The sequence below is a fragment of the Formica exsecta genome, unplaced genomic scaffold (genome assembly GCF_003651465.1).
Source record: "Formica exsecta isolate Colony F162 unplaced genomic scaffold, ASM365146v1 scaffold262, whole genome shotgun sequence".
In the NCBI taxonomy this organism is placed as follows: domain Eukaryota; kingdom Metazoa; phylum Arthropoda; class Insecta; order Hymenoptera; family Formicidae; genus Formica; species Formica exsecta.
Genome location: NW_021849885.1, coordinates 617533 through 638613, shown reverse-complemented (window position 1 = coordinate 638613; position 21081 = coordinate 617533). Strand labels below are relative to the sequence as shown.

The window sequence follows — 21081 nt, the reverse complement described above, 5'->3', positions numbered from 1 at the left end:
CCGATCCTATTATATTATAATAGAATAATCAAAGTAATGTATAGAAAATAAATTGAATTAATATATGCGCATATTGTGTAAAATCGATATATGTAAAATATTTTTCCGTTTGTGCGCAAATAAAATCCAAAAATCAGAGAGAACTCGACGAAATTGTCAAGGGACAAAAGTCGGCGATCGTTTTAAGATTTATTTATTTAACGCAAAGTTAGACGCTACAACTTTGGTACAAAAACATAAAATAGTGGCGTTAAGAGGAAACGATACACTGCGAGCGGGTCCTCGAGTCTCTCCGCAAACACGGAGGATGATGTTGCGCGCGTTTTCTTCTTTGCTTTTTTTTCCAATTATTAGACAATACACCGCGATCCCGCTTCTGTTTCACGGGTGCAGGGATAAAAAAAAAAGGAACGCAAAGGAAACGCTTCGAGTCTGACAGGCGACGATGAGAAGGGTACGAGCTCGAAGAACCGCGTTCGCCGTCGTATAAAAAGAACAGCCAAATGCTTTCAACGCATATATCAATCAAGCATACACAAGCGAGCGACACGCTTCGCGGCGTCTCTCAAAAAGTAACATCGAATCCTGCAAAGAATTACCACACAATATACGCGTCGATGACGCGACGAGCGAACGATGGACTCGAGGATGCTTGGCAAGAAGAGCACACATAAGTGGCAAATGTATTAATTTTACAATATACGATGCTAGAATGTGTGAAAAAATATAAAGCAAACATACGAGCGAGAAGTGAATAAAATGATATGTGGACGTAAATTCTCAGTCTTTAAGTTGTATTACTCGTTATCAATGTTTTCAGCTGAGAAAACAATCAATGTTTAATCGAAATTCAATTTATTATTACTGATCATCGCTAAATGTTTCATTTACAACACTTCTTGCCAAGCACCCTGGACCGCTTAACATAACACCTGTTATCACCTGTGCGACGTCGCGGACGTCCACTTCGCTTATAAGACAAAACGATGGGCCGCGACCAAAATAACGCGCGGACGTGATCACATCACTATATACGAATGCATTAATATCATTATCATCATCGGCCTGTGCCGATGTATTAGCTCTGGTTAAATTCGGAAGCGATTCGAAGCGACAAAGTTTTTCGCGGGGACGAGTTAAGTGAGATAGAGAACGTGATACTATATAAGTCGTAAAAGGTGACTTGGGACGATACAGCTACGTTAATTACGGTAAGAGCGCGATCGTAACATATACACGAGACACGAGGCTTTTGCGCAGCCTTTTAAAATCACATCGATGAGTAAAAGTGCGTCGGCGTGTCGAGCCGCGGCCAGTTTAAGAGAGGCAGAGGGTAGGAATTCCTCTGCGAAAGCAGAGGCGACTCATGAGGACGAAGCACCCCTTCAAGTTCTATTCGACCGCAAAAATTCTTCGGGCATGTTTTTACTTTTAATCTCATTTATGTAAAGAAGAAATGAGATGATAATAATGAATGATGAATGATGACAGTATCATTTACAACTTACAAATTGAATTAACATTAAAATGCATCGAGAGTACCAGAATATTAATATCTCTTGTATCTCTCCAATTAATAATTAAATAAATCTAATAAATTGAATAATAATTTAATTAATGCTAAAATAATAGCGAAAACATAACGGCCCGAATTAGATATAGTAAAAAAGCTTTAACTCTCGCGTGACAGATATTTCTCGAGGGTGCTCCTTCGCCCAGTCGCCCAACTGGGAGTCGGCTCGTGCATCGTCTCGGCAAACAAATGCGACACCTAGAAATAGCTACTTACAACGTATGTATAATATATAATTAGCGTATATATAATATATATTTATATTTGTATGTATAGATATATCTAGAAATAGTATCGTGATAAAAACGAACTATGAGACGCGGCATCGCTATCGCGGCGTCGCGGGATGTCGGGATGCACAACCTGAAGATGCAAGGAAAGCATCCGTTCCGTTCGTTCGTCGAAGATCCAGCGAAGATCAGCCACCTGATCGTGGTCCCTTCGATTCGCGTTTAAGGAAACGATCCGTCCCGACTTCTCGCCTCGTCGCAAAGATACAACGACGCCTTCTCGCGACCATCCGTCCGGCTTACGAGCTATCTACGTTAAATCAGCTTTTATATTACTCGAATCGCTTATATCTGTTAACGATCATCGTCGCGATATCAGAATGAATCTTATCGGTACGTCGTAATCGATCGAAGAAGATTAGCACGGGGGGGATTAATTAGATGTTTACAGCGGACTAAATATTTATCTCATATATAGGACGACAGCAAGTGTAGTGTATTGCGTGCACACGCACCAGCGCGTGTATGTGAGGATAATGTTGTTAATGTATAATATTTTTAATTTATATGTGGCTGGCCTGCTGTGTATAGAAGCGTGTTCCCTCGATGGCTTGCCGCGTTGTTCTTCCTACGGACAGTCGATCGGCGTTTTGTATAATCTTATCCTTCGAGCGAGCGATAGGAATATCTCGTATCGATCGTCTAAATGAATCGCTAATAAAAAGGACGACGACGACAATGACGAAAGACGAGAAGCGACGACGTACCCTATAAACTTTGCTCTCCGCGACGTCGAGACTCAAGATTGCCGATTGTCAAAGGGGACAGAGGGGGCAGAGAGGAAAAGGGGACACAACCTTCGTTACGAAATTATAAATCGTACAGTATATGTATATAGTATATGTACGTATGTATGTTTATATATCTCGTACGCCCGCAGGGAGCGGCAGTGTGGCACAACCATGACTCAAAAAGCGACCAACTAATCTCATATGTGTGTGAGTGTATATGTGTATATATCATATATACCTTTTTCTCCTCATTATACGCAACTCCTGTGACGACTGTAGTCTAGAATTATACCCCGGATATATATCAGAAGACCCCCGTTAAATCCATCGTCGCCGAGAGCACTATCATCCGGGCCGCGTCTCTGCCGCGGTTGGGCGTCCGCGAACACGCGACTTCCGGTTGTGTGCTCGCTTTCCTACAGGACTGCCTCACAGCGACAGCTGCGAGCCTCGAACCCCTCGTACACGTTCGACGACAGTGCGGAGAAAAATTCAAAGTCTCTTTCTTAATCGAAATATTTCATACAAAATACACAAAGATAATTAATTCATAAGTTTATATCACATCGAGTATCTTTAAATCACATCTCACGTTGAGTCAGGGATGCGTACCATCGAGGAAGATTCGTGTCTAAACGCAAATTTTGCCTTTAAAAATATTTTAGTCGACATAATTGAACGTGTACAAAGAGTTTCAAGACTCGCAAGACTTGCGAACGAAATATGACTGATCTTACGAATCGCTGTGCCTCCTTCGCGAAAAGGCAGTAGATACAGACAGTCTTAAGTCTGGCCTTCCTAGATGTGCGTAATCGATTGAACGGTTCGAAAAATCGTATCAAAAACAAGGCAGTTTCAAAGTTGGCCTTCCCCAGGATTAATTGTAAACGAATGTACTCGAGGAAGTACAAGGAAAAACTGGAAGGCCGAAATGTTTGTGATAGAAAAAGGAGGATCGCGCGCGTCGCAATTTGGTCGAAAGAACGAAGGAGGCAATCTCATTTCGCAAGGCGGACCGCAGATTTTTGTCGGTAGTCACGATCTCGAGATGGTATCAACATGCGTACACCTTACACGGTAATCGAATCTATCTACTCGCGACGACGTCTAATTTCTATCGTAAATCGTTGCAAATTGGACCGACGACAGCACCGGGGGAAGAATTAGCGTACGCTTCATTTCCGCGTCTCTCGGCTGCTTTCCTCGCGGCCGCCGGCTATCGAGAGAGGCGGAAGATCACGGAAGATGATGATTTACAGGTTACACTGCCACAGTATCGTAGGGTGTGAGGAGTCCCCCGTGACCGCCGTGGGGGCTGCCGGTTTGCCGGCCGGGAGCTTCGTTTCTGCAACAGGAATTTGCATTTTTCACATCCGACCACACCGATTCTCTCCACGCAACTTTAACATTCTCGCGTGCAGATATCTTTTTCCTAATTTTGATACGCTTATTTTTAACATTAAAAAAAAACAGAAGCATTGCTTTGATTACTAGCAACTCTTATTTTGCGAATGGAGAATCTGTTTAATATAGCAATAGCAGAAATTAATATAAGAAATCTGCATGCGAATTAATACGACGAAAACATGCGTTATAACAATAGCAAGAGCAGCGATGATAGCAACGATGTTAATTATAATTATGCCATGAATAAATAAAATTTTCAGATAACGATCGTAGAAAGACGCATATCAATCGTTAGTAGCGTTATTATCAACTGGTAAAGCGGATTTAGTAGCGGTGATAATAACAAGCTATTGCATATTAATAACTGCAGTGGAAATATGATTAGCATTCGAAACTTATGTATATCTCTACCGTATTTTGCTTTCGAATTAATTACATTAGCTACACGTTATACATAGCACTATTCAAAGCTACATGCAAACACATGTTGTATTAGTAAGCGTTCTCGATTGGAGACATGTCCGTAAGCAACGCTTTGAAGGGTCGTCTACTCTGCTCGCCACAAAACAAATCAGATAGCCGAATTTCGATGGGATGATGAAAATCAGCGGAAAATGGTATGAACGCATCTCAAAAGCTCTTCACATATCTTTAACGTTTGTACACCCTGATTTGATTATGTTTAACGAACTTACGGTTTCCTGCGTAATTAGTCATGAAACAAGAAAAGATCAGATGAATGTTAAATGATTAAATAATGAAATATTCGAGGGTCTCTTCGAAAGTCGCTAGTGAACCACCGCGCACTCGATACCATCGTTACCGATAATTGAATCGCGTGCGAATAAACTCGAGTATCCGAATAAAGGTATACGTCGAGGATTAAAAGGATCGATCGGTAGCGTAATCCTATAAGAAAGAACGAATAGAGATGAATCGGATAGCGGTCGAAGCCGCAACGAGCGACAGTGAAACGGCGCTCAATTCGGAAAACATATCGCGTCATATTTTTTCGCAATAATATCGTTAATACACTGCTCTCGTGTGAAAATGGAATCGCTCGAGATACAGCGGCAGGAACGGTGTAATCGTCATTAAAGTGTTCACACCGTTAACTAAGCTCACTCGCGCTCTACTGACCTCTCTATGAGTTTACGCATCTCCTCGGTGGTCATGCCGTCCTTGCCGCGAGCATTCACTGAAATAGAAAAACACACGGCACGATTGACACAACGATTAAACTACTACGACAACACGTAGCATGCAATTCGTGGAAGCTATATAAATGATTAGAATAAAAAAAAAATAGAGAAAAACACATATAGTCCACGCGGCGAGTCTTCTCCATTCACGACTCGCTCGCCATGCGATACGATCCGCATAATGCGAGCCGTCGTACGCCTAATAATGCCTAGTGCATATGAAAACGAGCATCAGTAGGAGGTAGGGCTGAATCGGAGCGAGATCGTTTCTCAAAAGAGAGCATGTCGCCGGATTAAATAAGATCCGAACAGGAAAGACGAATCTTCTCGACTTCCCCATCGGATCGCATCGAGTCCCAGCTTCATGATCTCTCTCATTCTTCTCGTTCTCCGATCTATCCCACGAATCTTTCTACTGACCGCCGTAGTTGCGGTTGACAAGCTGGTCACGATCGCACTCTGCCTCGCTGATCTCATTGCTCTCTTTGCTGTCGTTGAAGCTGGAATTGTTCTGATCCTGGTGGTTTCTCGGTGGTGGTGGGGGTGGTTCCGGCGAACCGGAAATGGGAATATTGCGAGCCGAGCCTACGCTACGACGTCCGACCGATCCGCGGGATCCGTAATGATCGTAAGGTGCGCCGTATTGTCCGTACTGCGATCCGTACTGGTCTTCCTCGGGAGCGCAATTAGCCGGATCATCGTATTCGGGCGAGAAAACGTTGTGAGTGCCGCTGCCGCCTCCTTGAGATGGTACTCGTGAATAACGGCCATTTTGACGCGGCTGTGGAAAAAAATTAGCCACGATTTTAGCAATAATTGTTGATAGAAAGAATATAATTTATAAAGTAAAAATTGTTTTTAAAAAATATATATAAAACAATCAAAAACTCATTTATATTGTTTAATTAAATATGCATATGAAAAAGATTTAAGGTACCATAGATTGAGATCCAGAACGGCTGTGAGCAGAAGCGTTAGTCGGATGTCCTACAGGTGGTCCCATGGTGCCAGAATGGCCGTTTCCTGGATGGGGGAAGGTCTGGAACTGCATAGCCTTGCTCGGATCCATTTCCTCGCGGAATCCCAAAAGATGGAACGTAGCATACGGGCAGATCTCATCCTCCATACCTGCAAATAGGTAATCAACCAGGGTAGACTCTGCCGCTATGGGCTAATAAAATCTACGAAACATTTGTGATTTGTTGAACGATAAAGATTGCTTGAAAGATTGCTTCTTGTGTGTAAAGTCCATTATGACAATTTTCTTGAGTTTAACTTGATTGGAAATGGAAACGAAAAAAATTGTAAGCAATCTTTTCCTCTATTGATTTTATGTGCTACTTCTATTCAGATTTAAACGAGCAAAAAAAGTTTTTTACTCACTTTTACGTTTCTTCTTTCCTCGATTCTCATTCTACGTTAAATTATTCAATTTTCAATAACTCCTCATGCGTATTAAAAATATATTTAAATAAATTTGCTTCAGATTGACGCCCAGTCGTCTTATCAATTAATTACGTAATTTCTGTTATATATAAAACAAGGCTATTTTTTAATTAATTAATCGTCGTAATTTTGTGTATTTATTTTATCTAAATTTTATAATAAATCTAATCTCTCTGAATAAAATATATAAATAATTTTCAAAAATATTAATAACACTTTTTATTCATTCTAGAAATCTGAAATCGATATGACGATAACGGGCACAGAGGATTTTTATCGTAGACTTTTTGTCTCAGAAAGACACTGAGTGTAAATAAATATAATTATTCTCTATGTGGTTCGTGTCATTTGTCGGCGTGCTATGAGCGCAGGCATGCGAAAACGTGCAACATCGAGAAACATGTCGTTAAAGTGACACGAGATTTATGGAGTTTCAGGGAGGACTTACGAAGACCGCCAGCAACATCGCCGGCTCCGGCCTGCGATTATTGATCTTGTAGGGCGATCGGACAAATGCCGGACGCCCTCGTTAATCAAAAATGCTCTTTTACCAACCTCTATGCGAGAGACCGTCTGCGCTGCCCATACGTGGTGGCGGCGGGCATCTTCTGTTGGGCGCGTAGTGACTCAATTCCTCATACATGTGCCGTCTCGGGTCCCACGTCGAGTGACTCCTTAACGAGCCAGTTCCACCTATCGAACACATACTACAAAGGTCGTACGACACGCTGGCGCCTATCAAGATTCCTGCCAACTGATCAACTTTGTTCTCTTCAAAGGACTGGAGATTCTGGGGAGGGCATTCCTTTTTCTCTCTTTTTTAAAGGCACGATTAATATATACGAATCGGTGCAGTCGACACTCGTTAGGCACCAACGGCGTGGTAAGCGCAAACAAATAAAAACGAACGTTATATTCGCTGGAGGGACATATACATCTCGACATAACGTATATCAGAACATTTGGAAGCGAGAGGCGAAAGAAAAAAAAACTGGCAATGTATGGTCATGTGTGTATGGCTTCTGTCTGGTCTGAGGGCTGTGTAACATTGGTCGGGAGTCTAACGATGTATAATATATGCGAAAAAATGTGTATTTCTTGAGAAAAGATGAAAGAAGGAACTATCGTGCCGATGCGACAACAACTACACAAGTAGTAGTCGAAACTGGTCTAAAAGGTAAGTGTTGGCAGTTGTGGCTTACTTATAACTGTACCTCGCTTGATACGATCGCATGTGTTATAGTTGGAGCCGGGTACAGGTGGTAGCTTGCGATTCGGTGGTGCGATATATCCTAGTTCGTCACGAAGATCGGATCTGCGTTTATCTAGAGTTGCGCCGCCAACACCGGTTTGCTGATAGACTACGTCATCTATAATACAGTGAACACGCAATCTGGTAAAGTAAACGTACGTATGTCTTAATATAATACTTTTCATATTATTGTTAGTTAATATACATTTATTATGCCATCACCCACGCTTGATAAAACAAAAGGAAGAGGAAAATTAAGGTGATTGAAATAAAAGAAAGAGAAAAATTAAGCGAGCGGAATGTTTTGAGGAGACTGCAAGACAGGGTGGCCGACGCGTGGATCAATCGTCGGGAAATTATTATGTTAATTTTACAAAATAGTATATTGTTACGCTATAATATCTGTATATAGATTATTGTATTTAGTTACGCTTGTAAGATTATTAGCGCAATTTTATTTCCCGACGAATGTCCACCGTCTTTATGCGACTTAACAGGTAAAAGTAATAAAAAAAAATTTGTATACATTGTCCCTCGTAATATTTCTCGTCGGCTGAAGAGATACCTCGCAGCCGCGTTTGTTCCGGACCTCGAGTTCTCCTCGAGAGAGCCACGCAAATGACAACTATTCCTACTATTATTACAACGACCGTCGCGCCGACCGGCACCACTACGTTTACGTCGAGCCAGCTGGGTAACCACGGGAAATAACGTCTTACATCCGCAGCGTTGTCGTTACCGCCGTTACGTACGGGAGGTGCGATCGTGCCTGTTTGAGAGAAGAAATGGAACGAAAAAAATTAGATGGATGCCGTTACCTTTATCGCTACCGTGGCCCTTTCCTCTGAGTACGCAAATCACGATGACGGCAACGATTATAACGAGAATAGCTGCTACCACCGGCACGACCAGATTTAAATTAGCCATAAAAATTTTCATCGGGTCTTCGTCGTTGCCACCATCGTTCACATCCGGTATCTCGCGGGCCGGTGCAATGGTGCCTGGAACAAAAAATGTTTCGGCCTTAATCCAGCCACCATTGGCACCGGCTACGAGGCGCCGCTGCGAACGTCAGACAGACTCATACTCACCGCCAGTCACCGTCAATGTCGCAAATTCGTACTCGGCTACGGCGAAACCGGCATTATTGTGAGCCGTAACGCGTAAATGATACCAAGTAGCGGGATCCAGATCCAATACCACGAAGTTACTGCCCGGCTTGACGTTGTTCGAGACCTGATTCCATTCCTGTTGATGCCTGAAGAAACATTCGCTTTTAACTATCGATTTCTATCAAACCGTGTGTAATTCCCGAGAATTTTATTTCTTTATCTTACTTCTTTTTGTGCTCAAGTACGAAGTATAACATGGGACAGCCACCATCCGACCAGGCGCTCAAGTGCAGAGTGATGCTGTTCGTGGATACTTCGATAAATCTCGCCGCTTCGGGGATGATCGGTTTGGAGCCCTTTGTGCGCGTGTTTAAGATATCCGAAGGATCGCCAATTCCAATTCTGTAAATTGTCATTGTCGTGTATAAAATTTCTTATCGCACACTTATTAATTAATTACAGTTTTAATGATAAGTTACCCGTTATAAGCCGTGACATAGATCTGATATCGAGAACCGCACCACAGATTTTCAAGAGTGTATTTTTGTGCCGTGGAACTGATCTGAACAGTTTCCCAGTCGCCAAACTCGGGTTTGTAGTGAATTGTATAGCCGTGAATCGGAGCATTGTCGGTCGGATGCGGGCGCAATTTCATCGTCAAAGAATTTGTAGTGGTGGCAGTAAGTGTGACCTGCGGTGAGTGCGGAGGAGCTGCAAACATAATGTTAAACTTAGTATAATCAACAGAGCTAAAATTAACAGACAAAATTTTCGGAATATTCAGTACCGTGTACGACCAATTGATGAGTCACAGTATCGTGTCCAAATGAGTTTTCTACGTAGCAAGAATATTCCCCGGCATCCGCGCGATCAACTTCCTTGATAAACAGTGATCCTTCGGGTAATTGTCTTAATCGGTCGCTCGGTTGAAGAGTCGCGCCTCGTACTTTCCATGTTACTTCTGGTGCGGGCACGCCAACGGTGAGACACGGCAGTTTTACGTCTTCCTTGTATGTCGCGGTGAACTTGTCGTCGAATGATGCGATCTTGGCTGGTACTATAAAAATACGCGTTAAATATAAAGATTAGAAACAGTTTTTAATTTATGATCACATGTGAAAAATTATAATTAAGGTACGAATTTAATTTAATTTTATTTAACTAAAATACGAAATATTTTAAGTAAATTAAGAAGTAAAAATTACCTCGAACGCTTGGGCTCAGAGTCACAATCTTAGAAGCTTCACCTTCGCCGATATTTGTGCTAGCAGTTACCCAAAATTCATATCTGAGTTGTTTATCTAATCCAGATGCTTCATGAGTGAGTTGATTTGGCGGTACTTTTTGGCTAGTTGCTTCCTCGGCATTGTCAGCTTTTGTATAAACGGTATACTGAGAAATAACTCCGTTAGGCTGGCTAGGTGGTCGCCACGAGATAAGAATGGATTCCGCGGACATGACCAGAGCTTTGATAGCGATTGGAGCTTCGGGTGCTGAGAAAATTTATTAAAAATAATTTTATTTGCTGAAAATAATTATCGCATTTACAATTATTTTTTTATTGTCGTAAAAGCAGCAACAACTTTGTTGCTTTTATGACAATAAGAAAATAATTGTCGATATAAAAAAATATAGAAATCGTCGCATGGTTGCTATTGTATTTTTAAATGCGAAAGATATATTATATATTCGAACAAATATGCTTTTGCACACGAGTTGAGTAGTTTTTAAAATTACCATCTTGTTCGGTCTGGCAATGAATCGGTGCGGACTTGACGCCATCTCCGCCGGAAGTGAAAGCCAAAACTTGCATACTGTAGTTCGTGTACTTCTTGAGGCCGTGCAGGATAGTTTCGCTGGAAGACGTGATCTTAGTATCCTTCGTATTTTCATCGTACCACGTGTCAGACGGACCATAGATAACCTGAAACAAATATTTAAAGACATCGCTGCTAAATATCTACTCTTCTCGAATCGCGTCTTCACTAACTTTGTAGCCAGTGATAACACCGTTAGCCGCGCTGAGAGGTGGTGACATCCAGGATACTCTGATAGTTTGAGAGGTGAGAGTCGTGCAAGTGGTATCATGCGGCGGTTGCTCGGGTACGCCTTCCGCGGTGTGCTGTCTGCGTTCTTCACTCATCGGTCCGGAGCCGACCTTGTTGAATGCCTGAACGACCACGCCGTATTGCGTATAGGTTTTGAGATTAACGATCTGCAGGTGATGATGTTCCTTTCCGTCTTCCTTGGAGAACTCGACAGTTTCAAACATGTACGGTTTATCCGCTGATTGTCTGTATCCAACGTAGTAGCCAAGAATTTCGCCGTTCCAATCCTCGCGTGGAGGCGGTTTCCATGTTACCTGACAAAATATTTTTTGCAATAAATGTTTATTGTTGTCGTTACGCATTCTGAAGCGGTTATAACGCATTCGATCGTTCGATTGATCGTTACCTTGAGAGTATGCTGATCAAGAGTGTCGACCTTGACTGAGGTTGGCGGACCAGTGGGTGCCTCTTCGGCGGTAATAATGGTGACCATGTCAGACGGATCGGACGTGCCAATTTCATTTTCAGCGACGATTCGAAGATGATATGTAGTTGCGGGTCTTAGATTATATACTCCAGCTACATTCTGTTGCGAACCAGGTACGAGCACCCTGTCGATATCAGTTTCCCAGGAACCTTTGCTGATCTTGTATTCAATGACATATCGCTTAATAGGGCTGTTTCCGTCATAAGGTGCGGCCCATGATAATTGCACTGAACGTCCTGATTTATCCAACACCTTGAGACCGTATGGAACTTCCGGCACCTCTATAAAAAATTATAGAAGTAATATTTAAGTACTTCGTCGAGCATCTGTTGATATTACATTACTCATAATCAAGTGAACCAACCTTGTACGATCATGTTAATACTAGTATCATCGCTGCCAAAGGCGTTCGTCGCTACGCAAGTAAATAAGGCAGAATCGCTTCTCTCGGTTCGTTTGATACTCAAGTCGGACAATACTCCATTTGCTAAGATTTCTTCACGAATAGTGTAACGAGGATCGCTCTTTGTGTCTAACCTTTTGTTATTCATATTCCATAAAATGCCAATTGGTTTCTCTCCCTGCGCCTCGCATTGCAATACAGCCGGTTCTCCGCGACGAGCGGTCTGATTTCTTAATTTAATCTCAAATTGAGGAGGAGCTAAAAAAAAGATGTTGAAGAATAACAGTATACAAAACGTAAACAGTATATTGAATACTGTTAAAAGATGTAAGAATGCGTAAAGTACCTTGGACCGAAATGAGAATGACAGCCGATAGGCCTGATCCAATGCCGTTAACAGCCTCGCAAAGATAATAGCCTTCGTTTGTCTTTTGGATGTTATTAATGGACAGAGTACCATCTTCTACACTAATATCAGGATTGCTCAATTTCAAGTCAGTGTAATCACCCGGCGTATCCCCTGTAAAATAGAACAAACATAATTAATACACTTGAAAAGTTCTTTATATTTGTTAAGCTGCGACTGCAAACGCACTCACCAGCAGCTCTCTTCCATGTGACTTGAGGCTTGGGGAATCCGTCGGCTTTACATTCGACTCGCGCATCAGAACCCTGAGCGAATGCCTTATCAGTGGGCTCCAGAATCCAACGAGGAGGTACTGTTACAGAATAAACAGATTAGTCGCATTGCACTAATCGAGCAACACGAAATTTTGCAGTATCCAGGAGCCAGTCGCTTGTGAAAACTCGAGTCGTCTATTCTTGAAAAATCAAGTTATTGTTTATCGTAATAATATTTTTATGTAAACTGCAATCAAACATTACAATTATATTGATTTTAATTTTATCGCTCTTTTTTTAAAATTTCATAAAATATAAAATATTAATAGTAAAGAGAGTTAAATATCTAGATTCAACGAGAAAACTTGAAATTTGTGAAATCAGAAAGTTTTGTTTGTTCGAAAAAAGTTAATAAAATTGTTCATTAAAAGTTACATATTTTTGATATTGTTTAAAATCGACGAGAACTCGAAAAAAAATTAGTTTTGTCGCGTGCAGGACAAAACGCGACACGCTCCCGCTACTGCGGTGAATAGAGTATCGTATAGCATGCGGGATTCTGAATTATACGGGTATCTAATGCATGAAGAGAAAGAGAGAAAGAGAGACGTGATGCGGGTAGAGAGAAAGACTACGGATCCTCTGAAAGAATTCAATGACAAACATGCACGAAGCGCTATTAAATTTTTACTCGAGCATAGTGCATCATGCTGTACCGCGTTAACGAATAATATACTCGATATTATGCTCGTTCAAGTATAAATGCATGCATATTAAATGTGTCTCTACTAAGCTACATACGCGTCTACAAAATGAACAAGGCAAGACGTGTGGTGAGGTGGCGAGGGGGCGAGGAGAGAGAACGTGTTGGGGAAATTCATTCGTGGATAGGGCTATGAATTTATCCAGGGGTGAGAATTCTGAGATGCGGCTGGTTGGATGGTCGGTCGGTCATCTTAGAACAAGGACGCGTTTTAGCGCGATGGGGGTACGGTGAGGTATAAATCGACACTCGAATATAACGAGACGAATATAATATGCAACTCGGATGTGTCAGACCTATGCAATTCTGCGATCGCAAAGTAGCAATTAGATTCGTTTGTGCTACCGGAATGGCGAACGCGTTCATGAAGGATGTAGAAAACGCGACGAGACTCGCGTGCGAAAGGAAAATACATCCTGAGCATCGCGTTATTTCGCCACAGGGATGATCGAAGCCAACGTAAAAAGTCGCAGAAGAACGGCTGAAGATGAGAGCAAGATAACGAGGCGGGCAAAATAAACGAGGAAAGGCCAACGGCTCGGAATAAACTATTGATTTTTGGACCACGAAGGGCTTTGGATTGATCTTCGCTCGCTTGAAAAAACCGACGAATACGTAGTAAAGAGGAGAGAATTACAACAGATAAAAATAAACGTAGATAGAGACAAGAGGCAAGAAAGAGACAGAGAGACAAAGAGTATGAAAAGAAAGTGGCAAGACAGTGAGAGAGAAAGGAAAAGAGTACGCGCGAGAAGGTCGGCAACGGCGACGAAAGCAACGCGCTGCGTTATAAGTTGAGTTGTAGAGCGAGCGCCGAACCAACTGAAATTTTCAGAAAAGCTTTTCGCCAACAGGGAAAAACACACGATCAGCTTTACAGCAACGATGAATAAGATGCAATCCAATCACAAGCCTGCGCTCATATAATACTTTCGCGGAATCTGCGCACGGCTGCATTTTCATTCCAAAACTTTTGCTCAACCATCATTATCAATTATCATTATCGTGTCATTCTCAGTGCTCCGTTCTTTTTTCAGGACCTAACCATGGACTCGTAAGGTTGCCTCGTGGACCGTCTTGCCTGACGGATTACTAGCGACACACGCATAATGTCCGTCGTGCTCCGGTGTTACCGGCTCGATCAGTAGTATACTCGTCCGTGGGCCGAGTTTCCCGATGTTGTATCCCATGTACTGCGACAACGATTCGCCTTCGTAGGTCCAGACAATCTCGATCGGCGTGTCGCCGACAGGCACCATGCATGCCAATTGGGCGGCCTGCCCGGCAAAGATCGGTTGATCTCCAAAATCGAACGGACTGATCCGTGGCAGGACTGCAACGGAACGGTAGGTAGATCCATGCTTTCATAATGATTCTTCTCTTTGAATCCTTCGCGATCAATGTTGAATGATCGCATCGATCGTTATCTGCGTGCTCATTCTTTGTACGTAATATACTCGTCTGTTTAAGAATCTAACGTTGCCTTTCCTCTTTGTTTTAGACGCCGTCGTTTTCTGTATGACGCGTTATTTACGTTCGTAAATAATCGATGATACTGAATTAATTATATGGGATAATCAAGATTAACTCTTTAATGGAGTTGATTCCTGACTAATGCGGTATTATTTCGATAATCGAGTAATCGAGATGAGAGAAGGGATTCGGAGTGACAGAGAATGTGACAGAGAGTGAGAGACAGTTCTGGACCGGGAAATAACGGGAAACACGGCTCGTCTTATAATATCGACGGTTTGTACTCGATTCGAACGATCGTGGGCACAAACTACGTACGCCTATGCGAACCAGTTAAACGATTTTAACTCGTTACAAGAAAGACAATTCTCTATAGATAGAAGGAAAGAGTATACGCCGAGCAATGCAAGACTTCCAGACAACACATATCTCGCGTAATAATATCATCGCAACAGTCAGGGCGGACAGAGAGATTGGAGATTTTACGACGTATATGAAAGCGGCAGCAAGGGTAACAAATCTAACATATCGAAAAACGTTCTACTGAGATATATATTGGATAAATATATATATATATAAATATAAATCTACAACCGAATAAAAAGGTAAACGTACCACTGCTTTCCGCTCAAATAGTTATACGCATACAAAACGGTAGTACTCTCACTACGCGTACGCCCGTTAAACACCATCATCATGCCGCGCGGTTTCGCTTTATGTTAAAGAAAATATATGTGTATACTTTATATTTTATAATATCTTTTTTCTGTTTTATACTGGATGCTTTTGTGATCGTGTGTGTTTACGCTTTCTCTGTACCGTTCACTTTGAGATGGGCGCTGTGCCGTGCACTGCCCGCTGGATTATCGGCGACGCAAGCATACTCTCCGGCGTGCTCTCCCCTGACAGCGGGTATCGTCAGGGCCGAGACTCTATCCCCCAACGCGGTGATACCCACTCCGTCGCCTACCTCTAAGTGGCGGCCCTCGAACAACCACTTGAGCGAAATCGGCGTATCCCCCTTCACGACCGCGCAATGGACGATTATCAGATCGCCGGAGTTGGCCTCGTCGAACGCGAACGGCTGCAGATGTGGAGTGACTGCCGAGAGATAGAGAACGGACAGAGGCTAGAGACAACAGGCAATAATACACCGAGAGAGAGAGAAAGAGAAAAAGAAAGAAAGAAAGAGAAAGACACGCGAGCGAGAATGAATGTTCCCGCTTATCGAGGCAGATAAGCCGCGCGATATCTAGCGCGATTAGCCCGATCCCTGTAACAGCCTGCTCTCGTGCCTGATCGCGTCCGCAAAAATAGGCGATCGCGATTAAACTTCATTATACGGGGATCGATAAGAGCGCAATGGATATTTGAGCGGAAATCGATTTCGATAAAATGACAAATGTCTACGGGAGAAGCGGTGATCTAGGATAAAGGAGGGATGAGAAATCGGATAGGCGAATTCGCAAGGCTCAACGAAATATCGAGTAGATCCTTGCTGATCAGTATGCACCGTTCACAATGAGATCGGCCGAGAGCTCGTGCCTGCCGGCAAGGTTTTCCGCGACACATGTGTATGTTCCAGCGTGGGTCGCCTGGACGGATCCTATGCTCAGTATAGCGCCGCGTCCGCCCAGATCCACGATCGAGATCCCAGAGTGCGGCGAGATCGCATGACCGTTTAAGGTCCAACGAAGCTTCAAAGGTGGATCGCCCTCGACCACTGCACACGGTACCGTTACTACTTGACCCGAGTTAAGCGGCTCCTCGCCGAAAGCGAATGGCAATAATTTCGGAATGACTGGAAGAGAGAAAAAGAGATCAGAGAAGGAGAGAAAGAGTCATCGAAGCCGCAGACTAAATCAACGTTGATGAAACAGCACGGTTTAAAGGGTAGAAGATAGAAAGACGTATTATCCTCTTCTTTCTTCATTTCTTCTTGCTTCCCCCTTGCTTTACGATCTGTATTATGGCGAGTGTGTCGTTTATTTTGTAGTGTATTTTCGCTATATATTTCGCGATGCTAATCAACAACAAAATTAATAAAAAGAGAACATATATATAACCAAGAAGATCGAGAAATGTCACGTCCAATAATAACATTTGTAGGTTGCTAAAGTAATAATAGCGGACGCTAGAGAACACAGACACACGCCGTGCTATGAAAAGCGAGGAAACGGATTGCAGAGAAACTTAGAGGAAAAGTAACGACGTGGAATAGAAATATAAAATTAAAAAATAAGATTGAAAGAGAGAGAAACTTACAAAAAAAAATAGGTCTCTAAAGGACGGAAAGGATTAATTTCGGATGAGAAAAATAGCTAAATATGCAAATGCGAATCGCGAGCATAGATTTGTCGAAAGGTGTACCATTCACGTCCAAGGTGACCGAATGAGAAATTGATCCAGCCGCGTTTGAAGCAACACAGGTATACTCTCCAGCGTGTCGCGCAGCTACCGATTCGATGGTCAGTTGTTTGACGCGCTTTCCGCTATCAGACACGATCACATCGCTATGATAAGATTGTATGGGACGGCCGTCGAAGGTCCACGTGATCTCCACAGGAGAATCGCCTTTGGTCACAACGCACTGCACCGACACCAAGTCCCCGGCATTAACGGGCTCCTCGCCGAAGGAGATCGGTGCTATCTGTGGGGAGACTGCGATACGAACGCAAGATAAAGCAAGACTCGAAGAGAATAGAAAAACGACATGCGTTTTTATTTACGAAATCCGATGAATAGACACTTTTAAATATTTGGCGTCCAGAATCCAGAAGAATGACAAACGAGCGATTTCTTTTCGAAGTAACGTAAAACGTAAGAATAGACATAGCAAGGGGAATAAAATTGAAGGTAATTATATTTTTAATATGGATCTTCGAGGATAGATTTTGTTATAAGGATAGCTTTAGCAATTTATATTTATTGGAAAGGATAAAATTTTTAAAGTATTTTACGAGATAAAGAGCTGACGATGATACTACGTCTTAACATGCGATTTTTTAGTACCATTGACCGATAAAATGGCGGAACGGCTGACGGATCCGACCAGGTTGCTCGCGACGCAGCTATATTCGCCAGCATGACGGGCGGTGACGGATTCAATAGTCAGAACAGATGTCTTTTTCCCAGTATTTGTAATTGTTATGTCAAGATGAGTGAGACGCGTAATAAGTTCGCCATTCAAACTCCATCGTATTTCAATCGGTAGATCGCCCTTCAAAATACTACAAACCGCAGAGACTTGCTCGCCCCAATTAACTGGTTCTTCGCTGATGGAAAATGGAGCGATCTGTGGAGCGACTGGAAAAACAATCGCAAAAAAATGATCACTATATCGCATATATAAACGATATGTAAACTCTTCGCGCGATCGGCGCAAGAATCATAGAATTATATACATTTTATTGAGCATACGTACTTTGCTTTCATAATCAATTTTTTGAGATGATCGATCAATCGATTGATTAGTTCTTCTTAGATATGTATTTTGTTCAGTAATTATATTCGTACGTGATCAATTGCCAATTATACCTCACTCGATAGGATAGTTTTAAAGGGATGCCGATGTTGTTGTTATTAACACGAGGAAAGGAAAACGATTTCGTCTAAGTATGCTTGCAGGCAGATTAGTGAGCTCAGTTTCTCGATCTCAGGGAGACATTTTGCTTCATGCAGTGCTGTACCATTTACGGCCAGAGTAGCGGAGTAGCTCGTTGCTCCGGCGGCGTTCGAGGCCGTGCAAGTGTATTCCCCGGCGTGTCTCGGGCTCGCGGCATCGATAGTTAATACACTGACTCGTTTGCTGGTACTTGAAATAGACACATCTGCGTAATTCTCTTTGGTGATGGGCTCGCCGTTCAGCGCCCACGATACGTCGATGGGCAAGTCGCCCTTCACGATTGTGCAGACCGCCGAGACCGCCTCGCCCCAATTTGCGGGCACGTCGCTGATCGAGAACGGCGCAATCTGCGGAGCGACTGAAAACGATATTTTCCAAGATGTGTCAAATCTGTTCACAGACTCATCAAATTCGAATCCCTTTGTGCCAACATCTGTCACGCGAGAAAAGCCGATGTAAAAATGCCTATCAGAAAATACTATTTGTTGGAAAATGTTGTTCTAATTTGCGTGAATTAATATTTCATTATTGCTTCACGCTCCTGCAAGTATATTTCTATTGCTATACTTATCTAATCTTGCTGCACATATTTTTTAAATAAACGATAAATAAAATTTCGAGTTTGAAAAAAATATTGTAATCAAGCGTGAGAAAATGTTCGTAGCATCGTTATCTCTTTAAGTCAACTTTATGCGACAAGATAGCGAGCTGCAAAATCTCCGCGGTCACAGTGAATACACGATGAGAAGCCAGACGACAGATAGACGCGTCCTCATCGTCCCCCGTACTCGACAAGACGTAAAAGAATGTTGAAAAGATTGTGAGCGTGGGTGAGGAGGAAGTTGAAGGGGATGATGAAAAGGAGGGCGTTTTGTCTTCTATGCCCGGCGGAGAAAGAATAGTCGCGAGACGAGATATCGCGTGTGTATGCATGCGCGCGTGTTACCGTTTACAGCTAGAGCGGCCGTATGACTGGAAGCCCCGGCTTTGTTCGACGCGGTGCAAGTGTACTCGCCGGCGTGTCTGGCCGCGACAGCATCGATCGACAGGACGCTGAGACGCTTGCCCTTCGTTATAGAGAATTGATCTGTGCTCTCGGCGGATATCGGCTCACCGTTGAAAGCCCAGGCAATGTCCATCGGGAAGTCCCCCTTGAGGATGGAGCAGGTCGCGGAGATTGCCTCGCCCGAGTTCACCGGCTCATCGCCGAATGTGAACGGGAAGATCTGCGGAGCAACTGCGATCGCGGATCGCGCGTGAGAAACAAAAACTCGATGAAACTTCCCTTCGCGAATTACGGTCCTCGCGGTCCTCGCGAAATCGATCGTCGGTAGTGATTACGGCGATCAGGAACAAAGGTATCGTATCGTGAGACAATGCGATGATGAGGGGTGGTTTACGATGAATTATGAATCGCAGTGATGGGTTAAGCAAGTGCTATACGACGTTTAGCTGACGTGCAGGTGTGCTTCTGGAGATAAGTAGGTACCGTTGACGGTGAGGGTCGTCGAATGGCTGACATTCCCGGCCTTGTTCGTAGCTACACACGTATACTCGCCCGCGTGCCTCGCGGCCACGGATTCAATGCTGAGAGCGTTCATATGTTTATTAATCCTCGTGATCGTGATATCCGAATCGTGCGGATTAATCGTATGGCCATTAAACTTCCAAGTGATCTTTATGGGAGAATCGCCTTTTGTAATAGAACACGTTACGGAAACCATGTCGCCCGAATTCGCCGGTCCATCGCTAATCGTGAAAGGCCCTATGTGCGGTGCAACTATAATATTATGATAACAAATGTCAGCTGATTTTCACAACCGTTAAATCTAAATTTATATAAAATAATAAGTTAGAAACCTCTTTATTATATATATGATACTTTATTATATATATAATAAAATATCACAACCTCCTGCTCCAGTAAAATTATTTTTTCAACGCGCAAATTGATGCTTTTTGATGATAATTGTTCCTAACATCGCTGAAATGAAAAGATAAGATATCGACGAAATTTTTCAATAGATTCTTTCTTTTTACACTTTTGCATGGATTAAGGAAATTGAAGGAAATCGTGGGAGTGATAAACCGCTCTGCACATGCACGATAGGGAAAAGTAAGAATAGCTATGCGAAACACAAGACGTGGGAAGACCTTTATACCGTTCACGGCAAGTGATGCGGAATAACTCGTTCCACCAGCAATGTTGCTAGCCGTGCAGGTATATTCTCCAGCATGGCGTGCCGTCACGGCATCGATCGTAAGCAGACTGACGCGCTTGCTGGTACTGACTATCGATATGTCAGAATGATCTCGAGAAATTGGCTCGCCGTTGAGTGCCCACCCGATCTGGATTGGGTGATCGCCCTTCAACACCGTGCAAGTTACCGTGATGGTGTCACCCCAATTCGCCGGTTCCTCGCCGATCACAAACGGCATGATTTCGGGGGCAACTATAGAAGTGTTTTAATTATAATTTTATTCTACTTTAATTTCAGCAAAAACTTTAAATGCGATTTCTCGTCAAATTCGCGTATATAAAATTTATATTTTATTCCTAAATTTAATATAATTTTAATACATTGTAAAATGTAATTTATACTTGAATTTTCGTCTTTTACGTTTCAGCCTGTCACTTTCGTTAGACG

The 21081-nt window shown here is 42.8% G+C and overlaps 2 protein-coding genes across 4 annotated transcripts in view; both read right to left on the bottom strand.

Annotated features, from left to right (window-relative positions):
* Positions 1 to 176: 176 nt before the first annotated feature.
* Positions 177 to 21081, bottom strand: part of LOC115236900 (Down syndrome cell adhesion molecule-like protein Dscam2) — a 71376-nt gene continuing 50471 nt past the window's right edge. For 2 of the 3 annotated variants that reach the window (XM_029809629.1, XM_029809628.1), the window contains 19 exons: positions 12551 to 12670; positions 12298 to 12471; positions 11913 to 12209; positions 11468 to 11829; positions 11004 to 11375; positions 10751 to 10937; positions 10219 to 10506; positions 9801 to 10070; positions 9493 to 9724; positions 9239 to 9415; positions 8993 to 9159; positions 8428 to 8670; positions 7864 to 8019; positions 7205 to 7342; positions 6141 to 6331; positions 5624 to 5984; positions 5142 to 5199; positions 4697 to 4702; positions 177 to 3939 (listed from right to left, as the gene is read on the bottom strand). In XM_029809629.1, the coding sequence (XP_029665489.1) occupies positions 3855 to 3939; positions 4697 to 4702; positions 5142 to 5199; positions 5624 to 5984; positions 6141 to 6331; positions 7205 to 7342; positions 7864 to 8019; positions 8428 to 8670; positions 8993 to 9159; positions 9239 to 9415; positions 9493 to 9724; positions 9801 to 10070; positions 10219 to 10506; positions 10751 to 10937; positions 11004 to 11375; positions 11468 to 11829; positions 11913 to 12209; positions 12298 to 12471; positions 12551 to 12670 (3884 nt within the window). In that variant the 3' untranslated portion in view covers positions 177 to 3854. Of the gene's footprint in view, positions 3940 to 4696; positions 4703 to 5141; positions 5200 to 5623; positions 5985 to 6140; positions 6332 to 7204; positions 7343 to 7863; positions 8020 to 8427; positions 8671 to 8719; positions 8903 to 8992; positions 9160 to 9238; positions 9416 to 9492; positions 9725 to 9800; positions 10071 to 10218; positions 10507 to 10750; positions 10938 to 11003; positions 11376 to 11467; positions 11830 to 11912; positions 12210 to 12297; positions 12472 to 12550; positions 12671 to 19379; positions 19671 to 21081 lie in introns of all 3 variants that reach the window. The other variant, XM_029809627.1, reaches the window with a different exon arrangement.
* Positions 17089 to 18387, bottom strand: LOC115236901 (Down syndrome cell adhesion molecule-like protein 1 homolog). Its single transcript, XM_029809630.1, has 2 exons — positions 17821 to 18387; positions 17089 to 17469 (listed from the first exon to the last, which is right to left on the bottom strand). Exons 1-2 carry the CDS (start codon positions 18152 to 18154, stop codon positions 17090 to 17092), a joined length of 714 nt encoding a protein of 237 aa, XP_029665490.1. The 5' UTR covers positions 18155 to 18387; the 3' UTR covers position 17089.

Excerpts from the sequence above, each read along its gene's own strand:
- LOC115236901 (XM_029809630.1), bottom strand. The coding sequence starts at position 18,154 with ATGCGATATAGTGATCATTTTTTTGCGATTGTTTTTCCAGTCGCTCCA. Across the intron at positions 17,470-17,820 it reads CGCCATTTTATCGGTCAATG|TCTCCCCACAGATAGCACCG; the intron begins GTACTAAAAAAT and ends TTCGTATCGCAG.